Below are 15,048 nucleotides of genomic sequence, written 5' to 3'. Positions count from 1 at the left end.
ACCATGGTCAAATATGGGCAGAACCTACATGTCACCATGCCGCAAGTCGAACATGTGCATTCGACAGCCAGGCTTCTATGGCAGGGAAAATTGCACCAGCTAGAGCATTTTCCTGGCAGCTTGACGAGGAAAGCCTTGCGTGATTGATATTCCACTGGCAGCGGGTGAACATTATGGTGTGTCTGTCAAGTGTCCACGTTTGGCATGATATTCAGGTATGACGGTGTAATTATAACTTCACTTTTTTGTGTCGATTGCGCTGCGCTGTAGTGGGTTGCCTGTCAAGAGTAACAGGGAAAATGAGCCTCCGCGAAGGTTGGTAACCACCGTACTGGCAGTAAACGACAGGGTACGTCGCAGAGCATTAATCATCTGACATGTTGTGCATGTTGTGTAGCTCAGGTTCTGCCGCAAGGGCAATTGTGGTGTCCTCGGGCTTGGTGTTGACTTAAGAAATGTCAGGTGTACAGTGGTTGGTTGTAGACAACTTGTAGTAACGAAGCTAGTACTAGGTTACTGTCGTAACCTGTGACAGGGTCGATGTTCCTGTCACCTTTTACAATTCCGACGCGATTAATCGGATACCCTACATACAATGGCCCCCAGTCTGCTTTGCAATCACCATCCACACGGCTGACGACGGTCATCAACTTGGACTGAAGTGCTTTACTACTTAACAAAAAGCTAGCGAGCGCCGAGCAGGTCGTCTCCTTCATCATTTACACTTTCACACTTCGACACTTCAATCAATGGCGTCTACGCAGGTTTCCACTTCGAATTCATTATCTTCCTTCCCAGAAGAGCTTCTTGCTCGTATACTTGCGGACTGCGTGACTCCTCCCCAAGTACTCCCCATTCGTCCACCATGGCATACCCAGCCGTTCTTTCCATGTCCCTCACTCTTAGCCCGCCCACCACCCCACACCAGCACACGTGCCCGATTGTCGCCGTTACTTGTTTCGCGACAGTTCCTCCGTATCGGTGCTCCCATATATTATCAGACCCTCCACCTTCCAACGGCAACCCACGCTGCCCGCGTACTCGAGACACTCGTCGCCCAGCCAGTCCTTGCTAGTGCCGTTCGTCGTGTTGTGCTGGGCTGCGTATCGCTGGAGGGCGCCTATGTACTCCGGGCGTGTGAGAGGATCGAAGATGTGGATATCTGTATGGATGTTTATGAAGGCAATCCTCAGGGAGATGCAGCGGAAGATCTGGATGCCCAAGCTCTATGCGATGCACTCGACCGAATAGATTTGAAGCATCTTACTATTCGCAGGACCTCGAATGCATACCTCACACTTACGCGCCCAAAATACCTTTTAAGGCGCATTGCAAAGGCCGTGCCAGCTTGGCCTAACCTTGTGCGATCCCTCATTTGTAGCATTAGTCACTTACTGATATGTGATGTTCCCAGGAGTCCGTTCACTACGCACTTAAAATCAGTTCAACACCAGTCACTAGGCCTTTGGCTGAGGCTCTGCGCCATGCCCCCAAATTACGCAGTCTTAAAGCGCAACTGCCGGCGATTTGGAGCGACTTGTTCCTTACCATCTCCCAAAACCCGACTCTCGAACAAATCGCATTGTATGCAGATGGCGTAGATGGGATCTTGCATACAACTATGTACATGATGGAGGCTAAGAAGCACACGCGCTTGAGCGAACTGATTAAGGCTGGAACGTGAGTGCTCTCACACTTGCGAGTCTCGTCCTGTACCCAGTTAAAACCTTTATCTGCAGGTCCTTCATCCGAACGAGGGCTCATACAACTGCTGCTGCAGTGCCGAGTCCACCGTCAACCAGGCCCTCGACTCCACTGAGCGCCAGCAGAGTGAAGGAGGTGGCTGCTGAGCTTATGACACCTGGGCTGAGCCAGAACGTGCCCCTGCCTGTGGCGGGAAGCTCGTATGCATATTAATCGCTCCCTACCGCATCTTTCGCATCGGGTATCATTTCTCACATGCATCCTCCTCCATCTTACGAAGGCGCGGGTGACTCCCATCACAGCATATGTTCCCCGCGCATCTATGACAATCATGATTTTTGTAACGACCTCGCACCTAGATAACCAAATTTTGCTTTTCTTTCCATGCATTTTGTCGTCATGTTCTGTCCTCTTTTCCTTGACATTCACAACGGCCACGTCAAGGCAACGTGGCTTATTGTCGTGCGGGCGTACTTAGTCTGCTACATCTGCGCTTGCATCCTCGTTCCTGTTCTTGTTGTTTTGTCCGGATATCATGATCATAGGCTATGTCTATGGACAATCATCTACATACACTCGCGTTGTCATTGCGTAACAATAGTAGATGACGACTAATAAGAGAACTTTCTATTCGAAAGGCTTTTCATCCGCGGACTGAAAAGTGCAAAAAAAGCCAGTCGTCATCAATTTTGAGGGGAGTGTACATCCTCTCTGATGATATATTTGTCCACTCCGAGTCCATTCCAACATCCACCTTATTAAAAATGTCGGCTCGCACAGCGGAAAAACATGCAGTATGCAGAGAGCGGTGTCCCTTCCGCAAATACTTGGGTTTCTTTGGAACAGAGACCAGGCGATAGCCAAAGAGGTGGGGATAGCGGAGTAGCACCAACGCTGCTTCCTGGCATAGTTTTGAGACCAATCCGAAGGTGATGAGATCAAAACGGGGGAGATAACGGGCGATCGCTAGCCAAAGCTCAAGAGGAAGCGGTGGATAGATGATGTTGGGTGGCGCATCATGGCTGCCATCAGCTCCCTGTGCGGGCAATGTCTCCTTTTTTTGACGGCTCAAGTGCCGCAAGTGATTGGTGACCTCCAAAACACGCTTGAAGAGTGCGGGTTCAATGCGGTGGCCAAGACGGGCGAGAGCAGTGATGCCCGGCGTAGAAGGCTTTTTTGCGCAGAATGATGGTAAAAATTGGAGGGCGTCCGTATGGCTGAATGTCATCGTGTGTGGATCTTTGACGACTTTGACGACTACACAATGGAAGACGGAAAACGCGATTCCAAAGTAAGAACCAGGATTATCCTTCTGCTCCGAGATCGCATTGATCAGGCGTGACACAGAGGCCTGTAGGCATCTCTCGTCGTCCAAATGTGTTGCGATGCAAACAACAGTGTCTTCGCGAACCCATTTGAACTCCTTTCTTTTCGGCTCGCGGTGGCGAACGCACAGGGTTTCGTCAAACATCTGGGGAACAAATGTAATGCTGGCCATGAAGTATGCGATTGACCATTGATTGTCCGTGAGTTGCTTGTGGTCGTTGACAAGCTCAATCTTGTATATTTCTCTTCCAATCTCCCAGTTACGCATGCACTGCCCGACCATGACCTCTAGCAATCTGACGCGAACGCGCACATTTTGAGACAGGACGTCACTGATGGCGAGCAGGTCGCTCAAAGCCACCTGAGAACCAGTGCACCTCAAAGACTGGTACCTCACGAGTTCAGAATTGTCGACGGTCGGTGGTGCTGGTTTCTTGTACTGGTTTCTTGTACTTGTGCTCGGGGGGGCACTTTAATGCGCAAGCTGTGTGACCGTAATGATCGATGGAAACGGATTTGATAAAAGTCTCATCGTCTGGAAGGCATTCCAAGGAGAAAACCGGAGCCCTGTCTATGTGGAAGATATTGAGATCAAGATCGATCTCGTAAGTCCAGATCAAACTGTCTGACGGCCGCTCCCGGGAGGGGGGCTCAAATTCGTCGCCATTTTCTATCCATAATAGACAATCCCAAGGGCTCTTCGACCCGTCCAGTATCTCTCCAAACTCCTGCTGATAGATCGCAATGCCATTGGGCTGTCTGATTAACCGGAGCACCTGTAAGCCAAGGCCTTTTGGATAGCCATCAGAACCGTGGTGTGATTCGAAATACATGTTCCGATAGCGGATCACGTAGAGTCCGTCCGTTCCCATGCCTGCAGGTACACCAAAGAGACCTGGACGATGCTGTCAAGCGTCAACTCAAGTTGGTGGTCGGTGTACCTGAATAAAATTTGGGCTTGCCATGAACGATTTTCAAGTCAAGTGTAAGTCCGACACGCCGCTGAGTGAAAATTATCACTATAGTATCGAGTCCCCACAAATACAACATCTATATCTACATATTGTAAGGACGGAGTGATTTACAATATGGTGTTAACGCCATGTGCACGCTCCACCTGAGCTCCTTTCATTTTCCACTCTGACTGTGTTTGCGCTCCAATCCAACCGCGCGCTTTCATATTCTCCTGTCTGTGCATGCTCCACACCGACCCCTTTCATGTTTCACTGTGACTCATGCACGTTCAACCGTCGTTCGTGCTTGGCACTCCACTACAGCATTTCGGACGTTGTGGTCACCCAGTAATGAAGAGAGAGACTCTGAGAGAGACAGCAAATGTGGTTTATTCATCGTTGTTACTGTAGACAGCGTATCTTAAGACAGAAGTCACAGAACCGTCCGCAGGAGAGCAGATTGCTTGTAAATTATATACAAATGCAGTGGTAGAGAGCGAATTCGAATCTATCTTTTTCCCCAATGGCCGATACCTCGGATCCCTTGATGTCCCGTCCAAGTCCTGTCTGACATTCTTGCTCCTTTAGAAGACGATGGCTCCCCTGCTTGCTCCTCTCCAGGGCATTCACCCTTTGACTCTATTCTGTCTGTTGCGGGTTCTGAGCTTGACCTGTCCGTGATCGCTGCTGCCACCGAAAACGCTGGCGCTAGTACTTCCAGTGTTTTCCTTACTTGTCCCTCTGACGAACAGAACCCTCACGAGTCTCCTGCTCTTCTGACTCCAGAGAGACCTGCTCGCCTCTGCGCCCAAAAATTATGCAGTCTTAAAGCGCAACTGCTGGCGATTTGGAGCGACTTGTTCCTTACCGTCTCCCAAAACCCGACTCTCAAACAAATCGCATTGTATGCAGATGGCGTGGATGGGATCTTGCATACAACTATGTACATGATGGAGGCTAAGAAGCACACACGCTTGAGTGAACCGTCATGTCCTGTCCTCTTTTCATTGATATTCACAATCGCCACGTCAAGGCAAAGTGGCTTATTATCGCGCGGGCGTACTTGGTCTGCTACTTCTGCGCTTGCATTCCCGTTCCTGTTCTTGTTGTTTTGTCCAGACATCATGTTCATAGGCTATGTCTATGGACAATCATCTACATACACTCGCGTTGTCATTGTGTAACAATCGTAGATGGCGAGAACTTTCTATTCGAAAGGCTTTTCATCCGTGGCGTCATTGATCGATTGAAACGCACACAGTAAGCCAGTGACCACCAACTTTGAAGTCGATCGTCCCTGATGGTATATTTTCCCACTTCACTCCAACATCCATATCATAAAAAATCTCGTCTTCTACAGCGGAAAAACATGCAGCACGCAGAGAGAGGTGTCCCTTCCGCCAATACTGGGGTATCTGTGGAACAGCGACCAGGCGATAGCCAAAGACATGGGGGTAACGGAGTAGCACCAACGCTGCTTCTCGGCATAGTTTTGAGACCAATCCGAAGGTGATGAGATCAAAGCGGGGGAGATAACGGGCGATCTCTAGCCAGAGCTCAAGAGGAAGCGGTGGATAGATGATGTTGGGTGGCACATCATCACTGCCATCAGCTCCCCGAGCGGGCAATGTCTTTGTTTTCAGATAACTCAAGTGTCGCCAATGCTTGCTAACTTCTAGGATACGCTTGAAGAGTGCGGGTTCAATGCGATGGCCAAGACGGGCGAGAGCAGTGATGCCCGGCGTAGAAGGCGTTTCTGCGTAGAATGATGGTAAAAATTGGAGGGCGTCCGTATGGCTGAATGACATCGTGTGTGCGTCTTTGACGACATTGACGACTACACAATGAAAGACGGAAAACGCGATTCCAAAGTAAGAACCAGGATTATTCTTCTGCTCCGAGATCGCGTTGATCAGGCGTGACACAGAGGCCTGTAGGCATCTCTTGTCGTCCAAATGTGTTGCGATGAAAACAACAGTGTCTTCGCGAACCCATGTGAACTCCTTTCTTTTCGGCATGTGGTGGCAAACGAACATCATATCGTCAAACATCTGGGGAACAAATGTAATGCTGGCCATGAAGCATGCAATTGACCATTGATTGTCCGTGAGTTGCTTGCGGTCATTGAGAATCCCGATTTCGTATATTTCTCTTCCCATCTCTGAGTTCCACATGCACTGCCCGACCATGACCTCTAGCAATGAGACCCGAACATGCTCGTTTTGACACAGGATGTCACTGATGGCGAGCAGGTCGCTCAAAGCCACATGAGACCCAGTGCACCTCGAAGACTGGTACGCCACGAGCTCAGAATCGTCGACGGTCGGTGGTGCTGGCTTCTTGTACTTGTGCTCGGGGGGGCACTCTAATGCGCAAGCTGGATTACCGTAATGATCTTTGGAAAAGGATTCGTCATAATTCTCGTCTGGAAGGCATCCGGTAACGGATTGGACAAAAACTTCATCGTCTGGAAGGCATTCCAAGGTAAAATACGGAAACCCACCCACGTGGAAGATATTGCGATCAAGATCGATCTCGTAACTGTAGAGCCACTGGTCTGACGGCCGCTTCCGGGAGGGGCGGGCGAATTTGTCACCGGTTGCTAACCATAATAGACAATCCGAAGGGCTCTTCAACCCGTCCAGCATCTCTCCAAACTCCTGTTGATAGATCGCGATGCCATTGGGCTGTCGTATTAACTGAAGTATCCGTACGCCAAGCCATTCTGGTAAACCAGAATTGCCGTGGTGTGATTCGAAATACATGTTCCGATAGCGGATCACGTAGAGCCCGTTAGTTCCCATCCTGCAGGTACACCAAAGAGACCTGGACGATGCTCTCAAGCGTCAACTTAAGTGGGTGGTCGGTGTACGGAAATAAAATTTGAGCTTACCATGAACGATTTTAAAGTCAAGTTATAGGATTATGTAAGTCCGACACGCCGCTGAGTGAAGATCATAGCGTATCAAGTCCCCTCAAAAACAACATAAATTACAAATGCAGTGGTAAAGAGCGAATCTATCTTACAGATATACAGCTCAAAGCAAATGACCAGAGGGGAATGCTGAACATCATGGCAAAGCGTGTAGCCCCAGGGAAGATTGTGAGGCGATCGCCTTCGTCATCCTTGAAGTCTTGCGCGTAAAGCGTAGTTGCGAAAGCTGTCGAGCCAAGTGCGACTGCCAGCCTCATCGATGTACGAGTTGCGAGGACCTGTACACTTGGTGAGCAAAATGATGGATTATCTGCAACGGGATATATTTACCGGCAGTAACAGTTCCTCTGACCTCCAGACACCCATACCCATTGAAGATGGCTGTGAGAACGTTCTTCGACAATCCTATTTTGTCACCATTTATTAAGTTGTACCGGATTGTCAACGCTTTGAAACCGATGCTGGCCAGTAGAGCCCAAGTGCCGTACCACAGCGATAGCAGCGAGCACACTGAGACCACCAACCAGGGCATATCAGCTACGCTGTCTACAGAAATGCGACCAGCAGGTATCGGGCGGGGAGGCCTTGTTCTTGCGGTCCTCCTCTGGATCCTGGATCTGGTATGCACCGTTGAACTGCAATAAGTGGAACAACCTGTTGGATATTGCGAACATAGTCTGCAACTCGTCGGCGCCGTCGTCGCTCATCGTCATTCTTTAACATGCGTTTCTAACCAACCGTATAGTGTCCCGGACATTCCTGACACGCTCCCTTCGCGAGCACACATTCGCTGACACCTTCTCTCAGTCATGTATCCGAGACCGAGGGTACACCTGTCCATCCTTAGCTTCAATACTCGAACCAACGAACCTATGCATTCGTGAGAATAACTCTCGGAGTAACATCTGAATGGTCACAGCTGAGACAAGGTTTTGAAGGAATCAGCTTATACGGGCAATACATACCACCCGGCATATACGTGAAAATTGGGAGCGCTCGCCGCGTGGTGTTTGACCCGCAGTGCGCTCGCATTGACATCCTATAGCTAATGTTGGTCAACGATTGGTGACATTATATCGTGGTAGTAATGCACTCACTATCCAGAGAAGGTCTCTGCGGAGCTTGAAGTACAATCAGACCACCACAATGTAGCACACCCGAAGACTGCAGATATCGAGGATTGATGCAGCTGTAGTCTTCGGTTGAGCAGATGCTCGAGACGTCTTATGGTCAACGATTTCCATGGTCAGAGATAGTATGAGATGAGATGAGACTTAAATCACCTTTAGGCGCATGTTTACTGCAACCAAATCACAACCTACACATTATCAAAACTCGATGTGAGCGCTCAGTTTGGACAGTGCTGGCTTGAGTGGACATGACTTACGGATGGATAGTCACAGAAAGAACGATGGTGGGTTGACTGTGGCTCCCTACTTCGTGGCGACACTTTCGCGGAACTGTGCAGTATGAAGCGCTACCTGGGCCAAAATCGTCAATATCGACCTGGATCAGCGCAAGTTCGTGCGTGTTCTTTTGCACTACGTGATCGATGAGAATTATGATAAATAACTGATAAGAGAATACGCACCACAGAATGCCCTTGCCTCTGATTCAGAGGAAACGATCCACCGTAGGTTGTCGTCCTAGATTTCCTTTAGCTAGTAGCGCACACAATCAAAGTGGTCGTGACAAAAAATGGTAGAGTCCAAGTGATCAGCCTGGCTACGAGGCGATACATGCAATCGTAACAGACTGGATCATCTCCAGTCCAGTCAAACAATCAATTGACACGATGAGAAACGACTGAAGGAGCAAATGGAGATGGAGGATGCGCTGTCGCTCTCACGCAAATTAATGGTCCGTGCACGCTCAGGCCAGTATAAAAGATGGCTGGATAAGATTAGAATTCCTCATACTTACCTTGATGGCACAGGCCTCTTCACGTCTCAGGTTCGTGGGCCGTGGAGACCTTTCATAGCACGGCGACCTTGTCCTCAGAGGGTGTCTGCGGTTTGTGTGAGCTCCGGCTCATGCACCGTCTCAATATTTTCCAGTCCCACCACGGCCACTCTGGCTGGGTGGGCCGTTATTTTTTGCTATTTCGCTATCCTAACCCTAACCCTAGTGTATATTATCCGAAAAGGAATTTTATTTTATGAAAAACTTGCTGTTTGACGTCAATTAAGATTCTCGAAGGCATGTACGATAGACGAGTCGGCGTCATTTATGCTCTCCGGGTTTCTCACCCTCCACCAGTGATGATCACCCCACATTCACTGATAGGTGAGGCCTGAGGCCTGAGGCCCGCCAGGGGGTGAAACGACATTGAAGAAACCGAATGTAGGAGTCGCATATATAAGAGTTGCTTGTGTATTTGACTCTAGCGCAAGATGCACCCAATGCTAAGTAAATCCTCGTCCGAAACCAGGAGACTCACTGGCAAAGTCAAGACGTCAATGTGATCCCACTGCTGAGTGTCACTAAAGCAGCTATCAGCTCTGCGAGAGACAAGGTTCCTATCGGATGCGACTGCGGACATTCCTAAATACGACCTGCGAAGTTGGTTGCGAAGCACTATCTCAGGTTGATCTGTGGGTCAAACCAGTTTTACCTTGGCTGAAGACTGATATCGACCCATCATACAGTTCATTGAACAGCGACAATAATAGTGGGGTAGCCTTGAAGAGGGAGCAAACCTTTTGCCAGAGGCTCGTTTCCATCATGATTGATCCCAATTAGATTGCTGGATGGGAAAAGGACTTGGTCTCAGCCTCGCAGTATTCGATGTACGTCTTCTGGAACTTCATGTCAACTTTTGCTACTGAATGGTGTTTCAAGACCGAAGCGATCGCTGGCATCGCACTGCATTCAAAGATTGCGAAGACACTAGCGTCAGAGCTTCAAGCACAAGGCTCTCACGCGTAGATTCCGTTTCCCAGCACGTCCAACTTGGACAATTAGCGGAACCTACGGCCTGGTTTGCCTATCATTTCACGCTGTTAGCAATCTTGTATGTGTCAACACCAGATGGTCTACTCACTGCATTGGTCGTAATCAACACGCCAGGCCTGGCACGTCACTAGCACGAATTATGATTGGGCTAGCGTCTGAGTGAGACCCACGGGGATCAAAAAAAGAGACTTAGAAGGTCACATATCGAATGCCATCTTGAACCGGTACTTCGCAGGCTGCAGCTAATACCGAGGCCGAGTGTACGCATTGTGACTCCAGCACACACATCCGCGCGGAGTCCCACGTACCAAGTTGGGTGTGCGTTGTGCATGTACCTTTTGATTTTGGTACGATAATAAAATGAGTAGTTCTCGTACCAAGTCTCTGGATGGAGACAGGATGTGACAACCTGACTGCCTGATCAGTGATCTGAGAGTCCTGGTAGTCTGCCCTGGCCAGGTACGGTCAGACCTAAGGAATACAGCAGAAGATAGTCGTTCCTTGCCGTCATCTCCAGACTTCCCTCGGTCTAGAACTAAGACCCGCGACGGAAGAGTATTCGAGCCGTGATGTTGCCCCTGTCGCAGCTCCCCCTCGGACTCGGATGGAGATACGATTGCGACCCTGGCTGATGTAACACAAAATGCATGGGCGGGGTGATGTGGAGTGGACCAGGCCTTGTCAAATCTCGCTTGTTCACATCACATTTTCGAACAATGGTAAATTTTACCGAAGAAGGCACCAGTGGAATCGGGCTTAGAATGGGTCCGATGTCAAGTGAGTCGTGCCCCAAGACTCAGACTTGAAGGATGGTGCTGACTTCGGCATCTGGAACCTAATGGAGCGTTCAGACAGGTATAAAGGTCACAACATATCCTACCATTACTTTCCATCAACAACCCTCTCTCATTGTCAAGTACTACCAGCACAAGATGAATGTCCAAAACCTTTACCGTAATTTCAGCTTTCTCCAGGTGAATGCTGCCGGCCACGTCGTGGGCAATAACATTGGCGGAGGTTCGAAGGTACGCGTGGATCATGATAGCGACGCGCTTCCTATGCTCATTGATGTTCATAGGTCCAGGTCATGTGGGTGGACGCAGTCAAGGGCACAGCGAACCTCTGGGTTGAGGCGGCGAAGAGTTATATTACGATCGATGGAGTGATTGGTCTATCTGGTGTTGACAGATGCGAGATTGCTAACAGCGCGAAATCATAGGCAAACCAGGTCGTAGGCAGCGTAAATGAACAGCTGCTCCAGTTGGACCTGCAGGGAAACGGAAGCTATGTGTGAGTATAATCTTCGGTTCCAGTGGTAATAATTCATTCATCCCCTTTATGCGCAGAATCCGTAAGGCGGGCGACACTATTAACAGGCTGCTCCTCGATAAACTCTCAGGACCGGTTTGTTTTTCATCGGTGACAATTTTTGGCCATGACTGATGTTGCTCCAGGTCACCTATGGTCCGGCTCCTCTCGCGGGCGCTGCGGACTTCAACAAGCAGTACTGGATGCTCGTTGCGTCGAAGTAGTGAGATGTTTAGAATGCGAGGAGACCTAGTTGCTGTCGATTTAAGTCGTCCGACGCAGAATGTTTATCAAATTAGCTTTTAGTCATGATGTCTGGAAGATACGTTTGTGACCCCCTTTGCTATGTCCTAGTACCGTGCGATCAAGCTTTCTCTTTGCGCCCAGAAACAGGCTATCGGGTGCATTGTGAGCTCATGCTGCACTAGTATATGGGTCGACTAAGCGATATGACATACATTTGATCATGAATATCCGTTCGGAATCAGTAACGCCGTCGAGTCGGCGTCGACTGCGAGATCGTGAGTGTCGTAATGTATGGCGCGGAAAACTGTTGGAATCGAAGACTCTGGCAAACATAGAGGAAGGTCAAAGAGCCACTTCGACCAATACACACACATGAACTGGGAAGCTGCCTGCCAGGCCTAAAGTCATTTTGGGTGGGAACCATCAGTGAACGTGTGACTCCTTGACATTGTGGCTGTGGCAACTATAGAAGGATTTAATCATGCTCCCACCAAACATGACCATGTATACTACGAGAAATTTGATTTGCTCATACATAGCCATAGACTGTTGTTAATGTAAATAAGCATGAGGAGTTGACGACAAAATTGTGAGATGCCGCCATCGCAACTAGCATGGAACGGGAGCGCGCTTGTATTGATGTTGTCGAGTGTTCTCACTTACCACAATTTCTGTTTCAGGGTTGCAATATCATTCGAGGTATTTCGAGGGACAGTAACTTTGGCACGAGTCAACAGATATATATTCGCCTGACATTTCGAGACAAAATTGTGAGATGCCGCCATCGCAGCTAGCAAGGAACGGGAGCGCGCTTGTACTGATATTGTCGAGTGTTTTCACTTACCACAATTTATGTTTCGAGTTACAATATCATTCAAGGTATTTCGAGGGACAGCAACTTTGGCACGAGTCAACAGATATATATTCGCCTGACATTTCGAGACAAAATTGTGAGATGCCGCCATCACAGCTAGCAAGGAACGGGAGCGCGCTTGTATTGATGTTGTCGAGTGTTCTCACTTACCACAAATTCTGTTTCAGGTTGCAATATCATTCAAGGTATTTCAAAGGACAGTAATTGTGGCACAAGTCAACAGATATACATTCGCCTGACATTTTGAGACAGAATTGTGACACCCCGCCATCGCAGCTGGTGAGGGACAGGAGCGCACACGAATCACTATTGCAGATCATTCTCACTTACAATTGTCTGTGTTTCAGATCACAAGATTCTTCAACCCATTCTGTAGAACAGTCGCATTAGAAAGGGTCAACATACTTAGGTTCGGGACAAATTGTAATACGCTGCCATCACAGCTGGCAAGGGACTCGGACAGGAGCGCACATGTACGTTCACCTGGAACATGCCATGGTTGACATATGTGCATCATGATTGTGGTATCTTACACCGAACACCGGTTATGCAAGCTTATATATTGTAAATAACAGATGCTTCTACTACTACTAGTACAGCGTCGCGGCAGTAAACGCCGCGATACTTGCTGTTGTATTCTCTTCAAGTTCCTCTACCATTATCCCAAATCGTATAGTAGTGTATACTACTACTAGTAGTTATCCGTACGCGACGGAATACTGCAAAATGGCTGACTCCGAGTCAGTGGCACAAGCGGTTTCGCAATCGTGACTAGTATCAGTAGGCGCGACTCGGAAGATGCGAAGACGCAGAGGTGTGGAGGGGAGCACGTTCGAGTAGAAGAGACTCACCGTACTATGAGCTTATTTCTCAACTGACAAAACAAAGCACACCGTAACCGCCAGTGCTGGCCACATCCGCTCGCATGAGCCTGAGAGACGGACAGTGCCACTCACAACATGTGTGATTGATCGCATGCGTGATATTGTGAGCGCAGAATCCGAGTCAGTGGGCATGAGTAAACACGATGCGGGCCTTCAACAAATGGGCATACTAGTACTAGTGTACAGCTTTCTCGCAGCTGATGCAAAATCAGTGTTCGTGGCAGTGGTTTCATTTAACGCCAAGGAGCTCAGAGACTTTATGAATGAAGGACCCTGCTTCTTCATCAGCTTGCTGAGCTGGATTAGCGGATAAGTTGAGGAGCAATGTTCTCGCCCTGTCGGAAGCATTTACTGCGACCTGAGATGAAATGTGCCTATGCCTACTATGCCTCGGTCGTGTGGAAGGGCGGGTTATTGTGGAATATAAGAGGTGCTTGCAGGTATTTTGCAACCTGTACATACCTGAGATCGATATCAGCAAAGCAATTTCGAACTCACTTGCGGTATTCTGATGACGTACCTGAGGAGATGTGTTGATATGGTCCCAAGCACTATGATTGAAAAGGGACTGGCAGTAGGTGAGTTACCCTGAGAGCAACTCCGACGCAAGGGCACACCAGCACATGAGCGGCACAGCAGAAAGCCCGGCGCCCAAAAGGAATGACCGCAGGGTTTGAAGTGCGCTATGTTGTTTGAATCACTGTAAATAAACAGGATCAATGACAGTCCATCAGGATGAATCTATAAGAAAATATTCATGCACACCCAGGGTGACGGTTCAGCCAGTGGTACTAGCAGTAGTACCCAGGCGTGCACCGTGACTGACACGAGAACCAGACTTCTCCGTGACAAGCCAGATGATGATCTCAAACTAAAATGACAGAACAGAGCGGTCACGAAATGATAGACATAGAGTGCGGCAATGTGAGAGCAGCCCCACTGAGAGGCCAGCTGGGCTGGGATGGGTGGGGGACAGCTGGAGAACAGTGTCGCCAACTGGTGAGCAAGAGCAAGAGCAATGGATGAGGGAACCCCTGCTGGAACAATATTTCAAATCCAGAACATCAAACACCAACAAAAATGATTGAGGTAGAGTAGAATCGAGGTAGGTCGCTTCGGTTTAATAGTACTGCATATGTCACAGGTAGCACAGCTTCGAAATAAGAACACAATATTGGTAATAGCTAGATAGTTTGTACATCCATAAACCGTATTCAGCGAACAACTCTGTATCAAGAAGCAAAAAAAAGTCCAACCGGCAACGGAGAGCGAAAACCTAATGACTGATGACACCCCTAGGCCAAACACTGACGCCAACCACGTAGGCTTGTAGTCAGGCACGATATGGCCAGCCTTCTCAATCTTGACAGCCCAATCATCTGCCTCTCATTGATAAATTTTGGCAAGTTGAGTGTACTGGCGCACTTGGTGTCGCGCCGCGGCATAACTTGCAAAAACTGCGTCAACAGTATACCGAGCGAACATCTCGGTTTGTTCTTCATCCCCTTGGATATCGATTTCGTCTAGTGTCATCTTTGACATCCTGGTCAGCACTTGTGCCTTGCACCTTACTAGGTAAAGCGATGTAACTACATACCAAATATGATTGCATCTCTCGAGGGTCCTTTGGGAAGATGAATGGTTTAACCACAGCATCTATAAGAGTGTATTCGGAAGACTCTGAGGGAGGCGGCGATGGTGTTGGTTTTGACATTGTTCAAAATTTGAGTATGAGTCGTTCAAATGGAGTCTATCAATATTAGTAGACCTATACTAGATATTCAATCGGAGCTACAGGGTTTTCAAATGTTCCAGAATAGGTAATTTCCTTTTTAGTATAGTATGGCGTGCGAGTCCAGTGAG

The 15,048-nt window shown here is 48.7% G+C and overlaps 6 protein-coding genes across 6 annotated transcripts; 3 read left to right on the top strand and 3 right to left on the bottom strand.

Annotated features, from left to right (window-relative positions):
* Positions 1 to 571: 571 nt before the first annotated feature.
* On the top strand, positions 572 to 1,762 carry DEU56DRAFT_775527 (uncharacterized protein). Its single transcript, XM_041351657.1, has 2 exons — positions 572 to 1,361; positions 1,415 to 1,762. The coding sequence occupies exons 1-2, from the start codon at positions 750 to 752 to the stop codon at positions 1,682 to 1,684; spliced, it is 882 nt and encodes a 293-aa protein (XP_041213346.1). The 5' UTR covers positions 572 to 749; the 3' UTR covers positions 1,685 to 1,762.
* A 585-nt stretch (positions 1,763 to 2,347) lies between these two features.
* Positions 2,348 to 3,989, bottom strand: DEU56DRAFT_898325 (uncharacterized protein; the record flags this gene model as incomplete). Its single annotated transcript, XM_041356460.1, has 2 exons — positions 3,471 to 3,989; positions 2,348 to 3,391 (listed from the first exon to the last, which is right to left on the bottom strand). The coding sequence occupies exons 1-2, from the start codon at positions 3,900 to 3,902 to the stop codon at positions 2,348 to 2,350; spliced, it is 1,476 nt and encodes a 491-aa protein (XP_041213345.1). The 5' UTR covers positions 3,903 to 3,989.
* Positions 3,990 to 5,413: 1,424 nt separating this feature from the next.
* Positions 5,414 to 6,535, bottom strand: DEU56DRAFT_691997 (uncharacterized protein; the record flags this gene model as incomplete). The annotated part of the gene is made up of 1 exon (XM_041347147.1): positions 5,414 to 6,535. A coding segment is annotated over one exon (1,122 nt), but the record flags the coding sequence as incomplete, so codon positions are not given.
* A 466-nt stretch (positions 6,536 to 7,001) lies between these two features.
* On the bottom strand, positions 7,002 to 7,625 carry DEU56DRAFT_907884 (uncharacterized protein; the record flags this gene model as incomplete). The annotated part of the gene is made up of 4 exons (XM_041356940.1): positions 7,002 to 7,196; positions 7,249 to 7,299; positions 7,353 to 7,428; positions 7,480 to 7,625. 4 exons carry the CDS (start codon positions 7,623 to 7,625, stop codon positions 7,002 to 7,004), a joined length of 468 nt encoding a protein of 155 aa, XP_041213343.1.
* Positions 7,626 to 8,871: 1,246 nt separating this feature from the next.
* DEU56DRAFT_720875 (uncharacterized protein) lies at positions 8,872 to 9,024 on the top strand (the record flags this gene model as incomplete). The annotated part of the gene is made up of 1 exon (XM_041347685.1): positions 8,872 to 9,024. A coding segment is annotated over one exon (153 nt), but the record flags the coding sequence as incomplete, so codon positions are not given.
* A 1,601-nt stretch (positions 9,025 to 10,625) lies between these two features.
* On the top strand, positions 10,626 to 11,415 carry DEU56DRAFT_775500 (uncharacterized protein). Its single transcript, XM_041351656.1, has 6 exons — positions 10,626 to 10,706; positions 10,758 to 10,898; positions 10,952 to 11,035; positions 11,093 to 11,163; positions 11,220 to 11,277; positions 11,328 to 11,415. The coding sequence occupies exons 1-6, from the start codon at positions 10,683 to 10,685 to the stop codon at positions 11,403 to 11,405; spliced, it is 456 nt and encodes a 151-aa protein (XP_041213341.1). The 5' UTR covers positions 10,626 to 10,682; the 3' UTR covers positions 11,406 to 11,415.
* Positions 11,416 to 15,048: the final 3,633 nt, after the last annotated feature.

This window comes from Suillus clintonianus, assembly GCF_016758775.1.
Source record: "Suillus clintonianus strain FC179 chromosome Unknown DEU56scaffold_7, whole genome shotgun sequence".
Lineage (NCBI taxonomy): Eukaryota > Fungi > Basidiomycota > Agaricomycetes > Boletales > Suillaceae > Suillus > Suillus clintonianus.
This window is presented reverse-complemented; position numbering and strand designations above follow the sequence as displayed.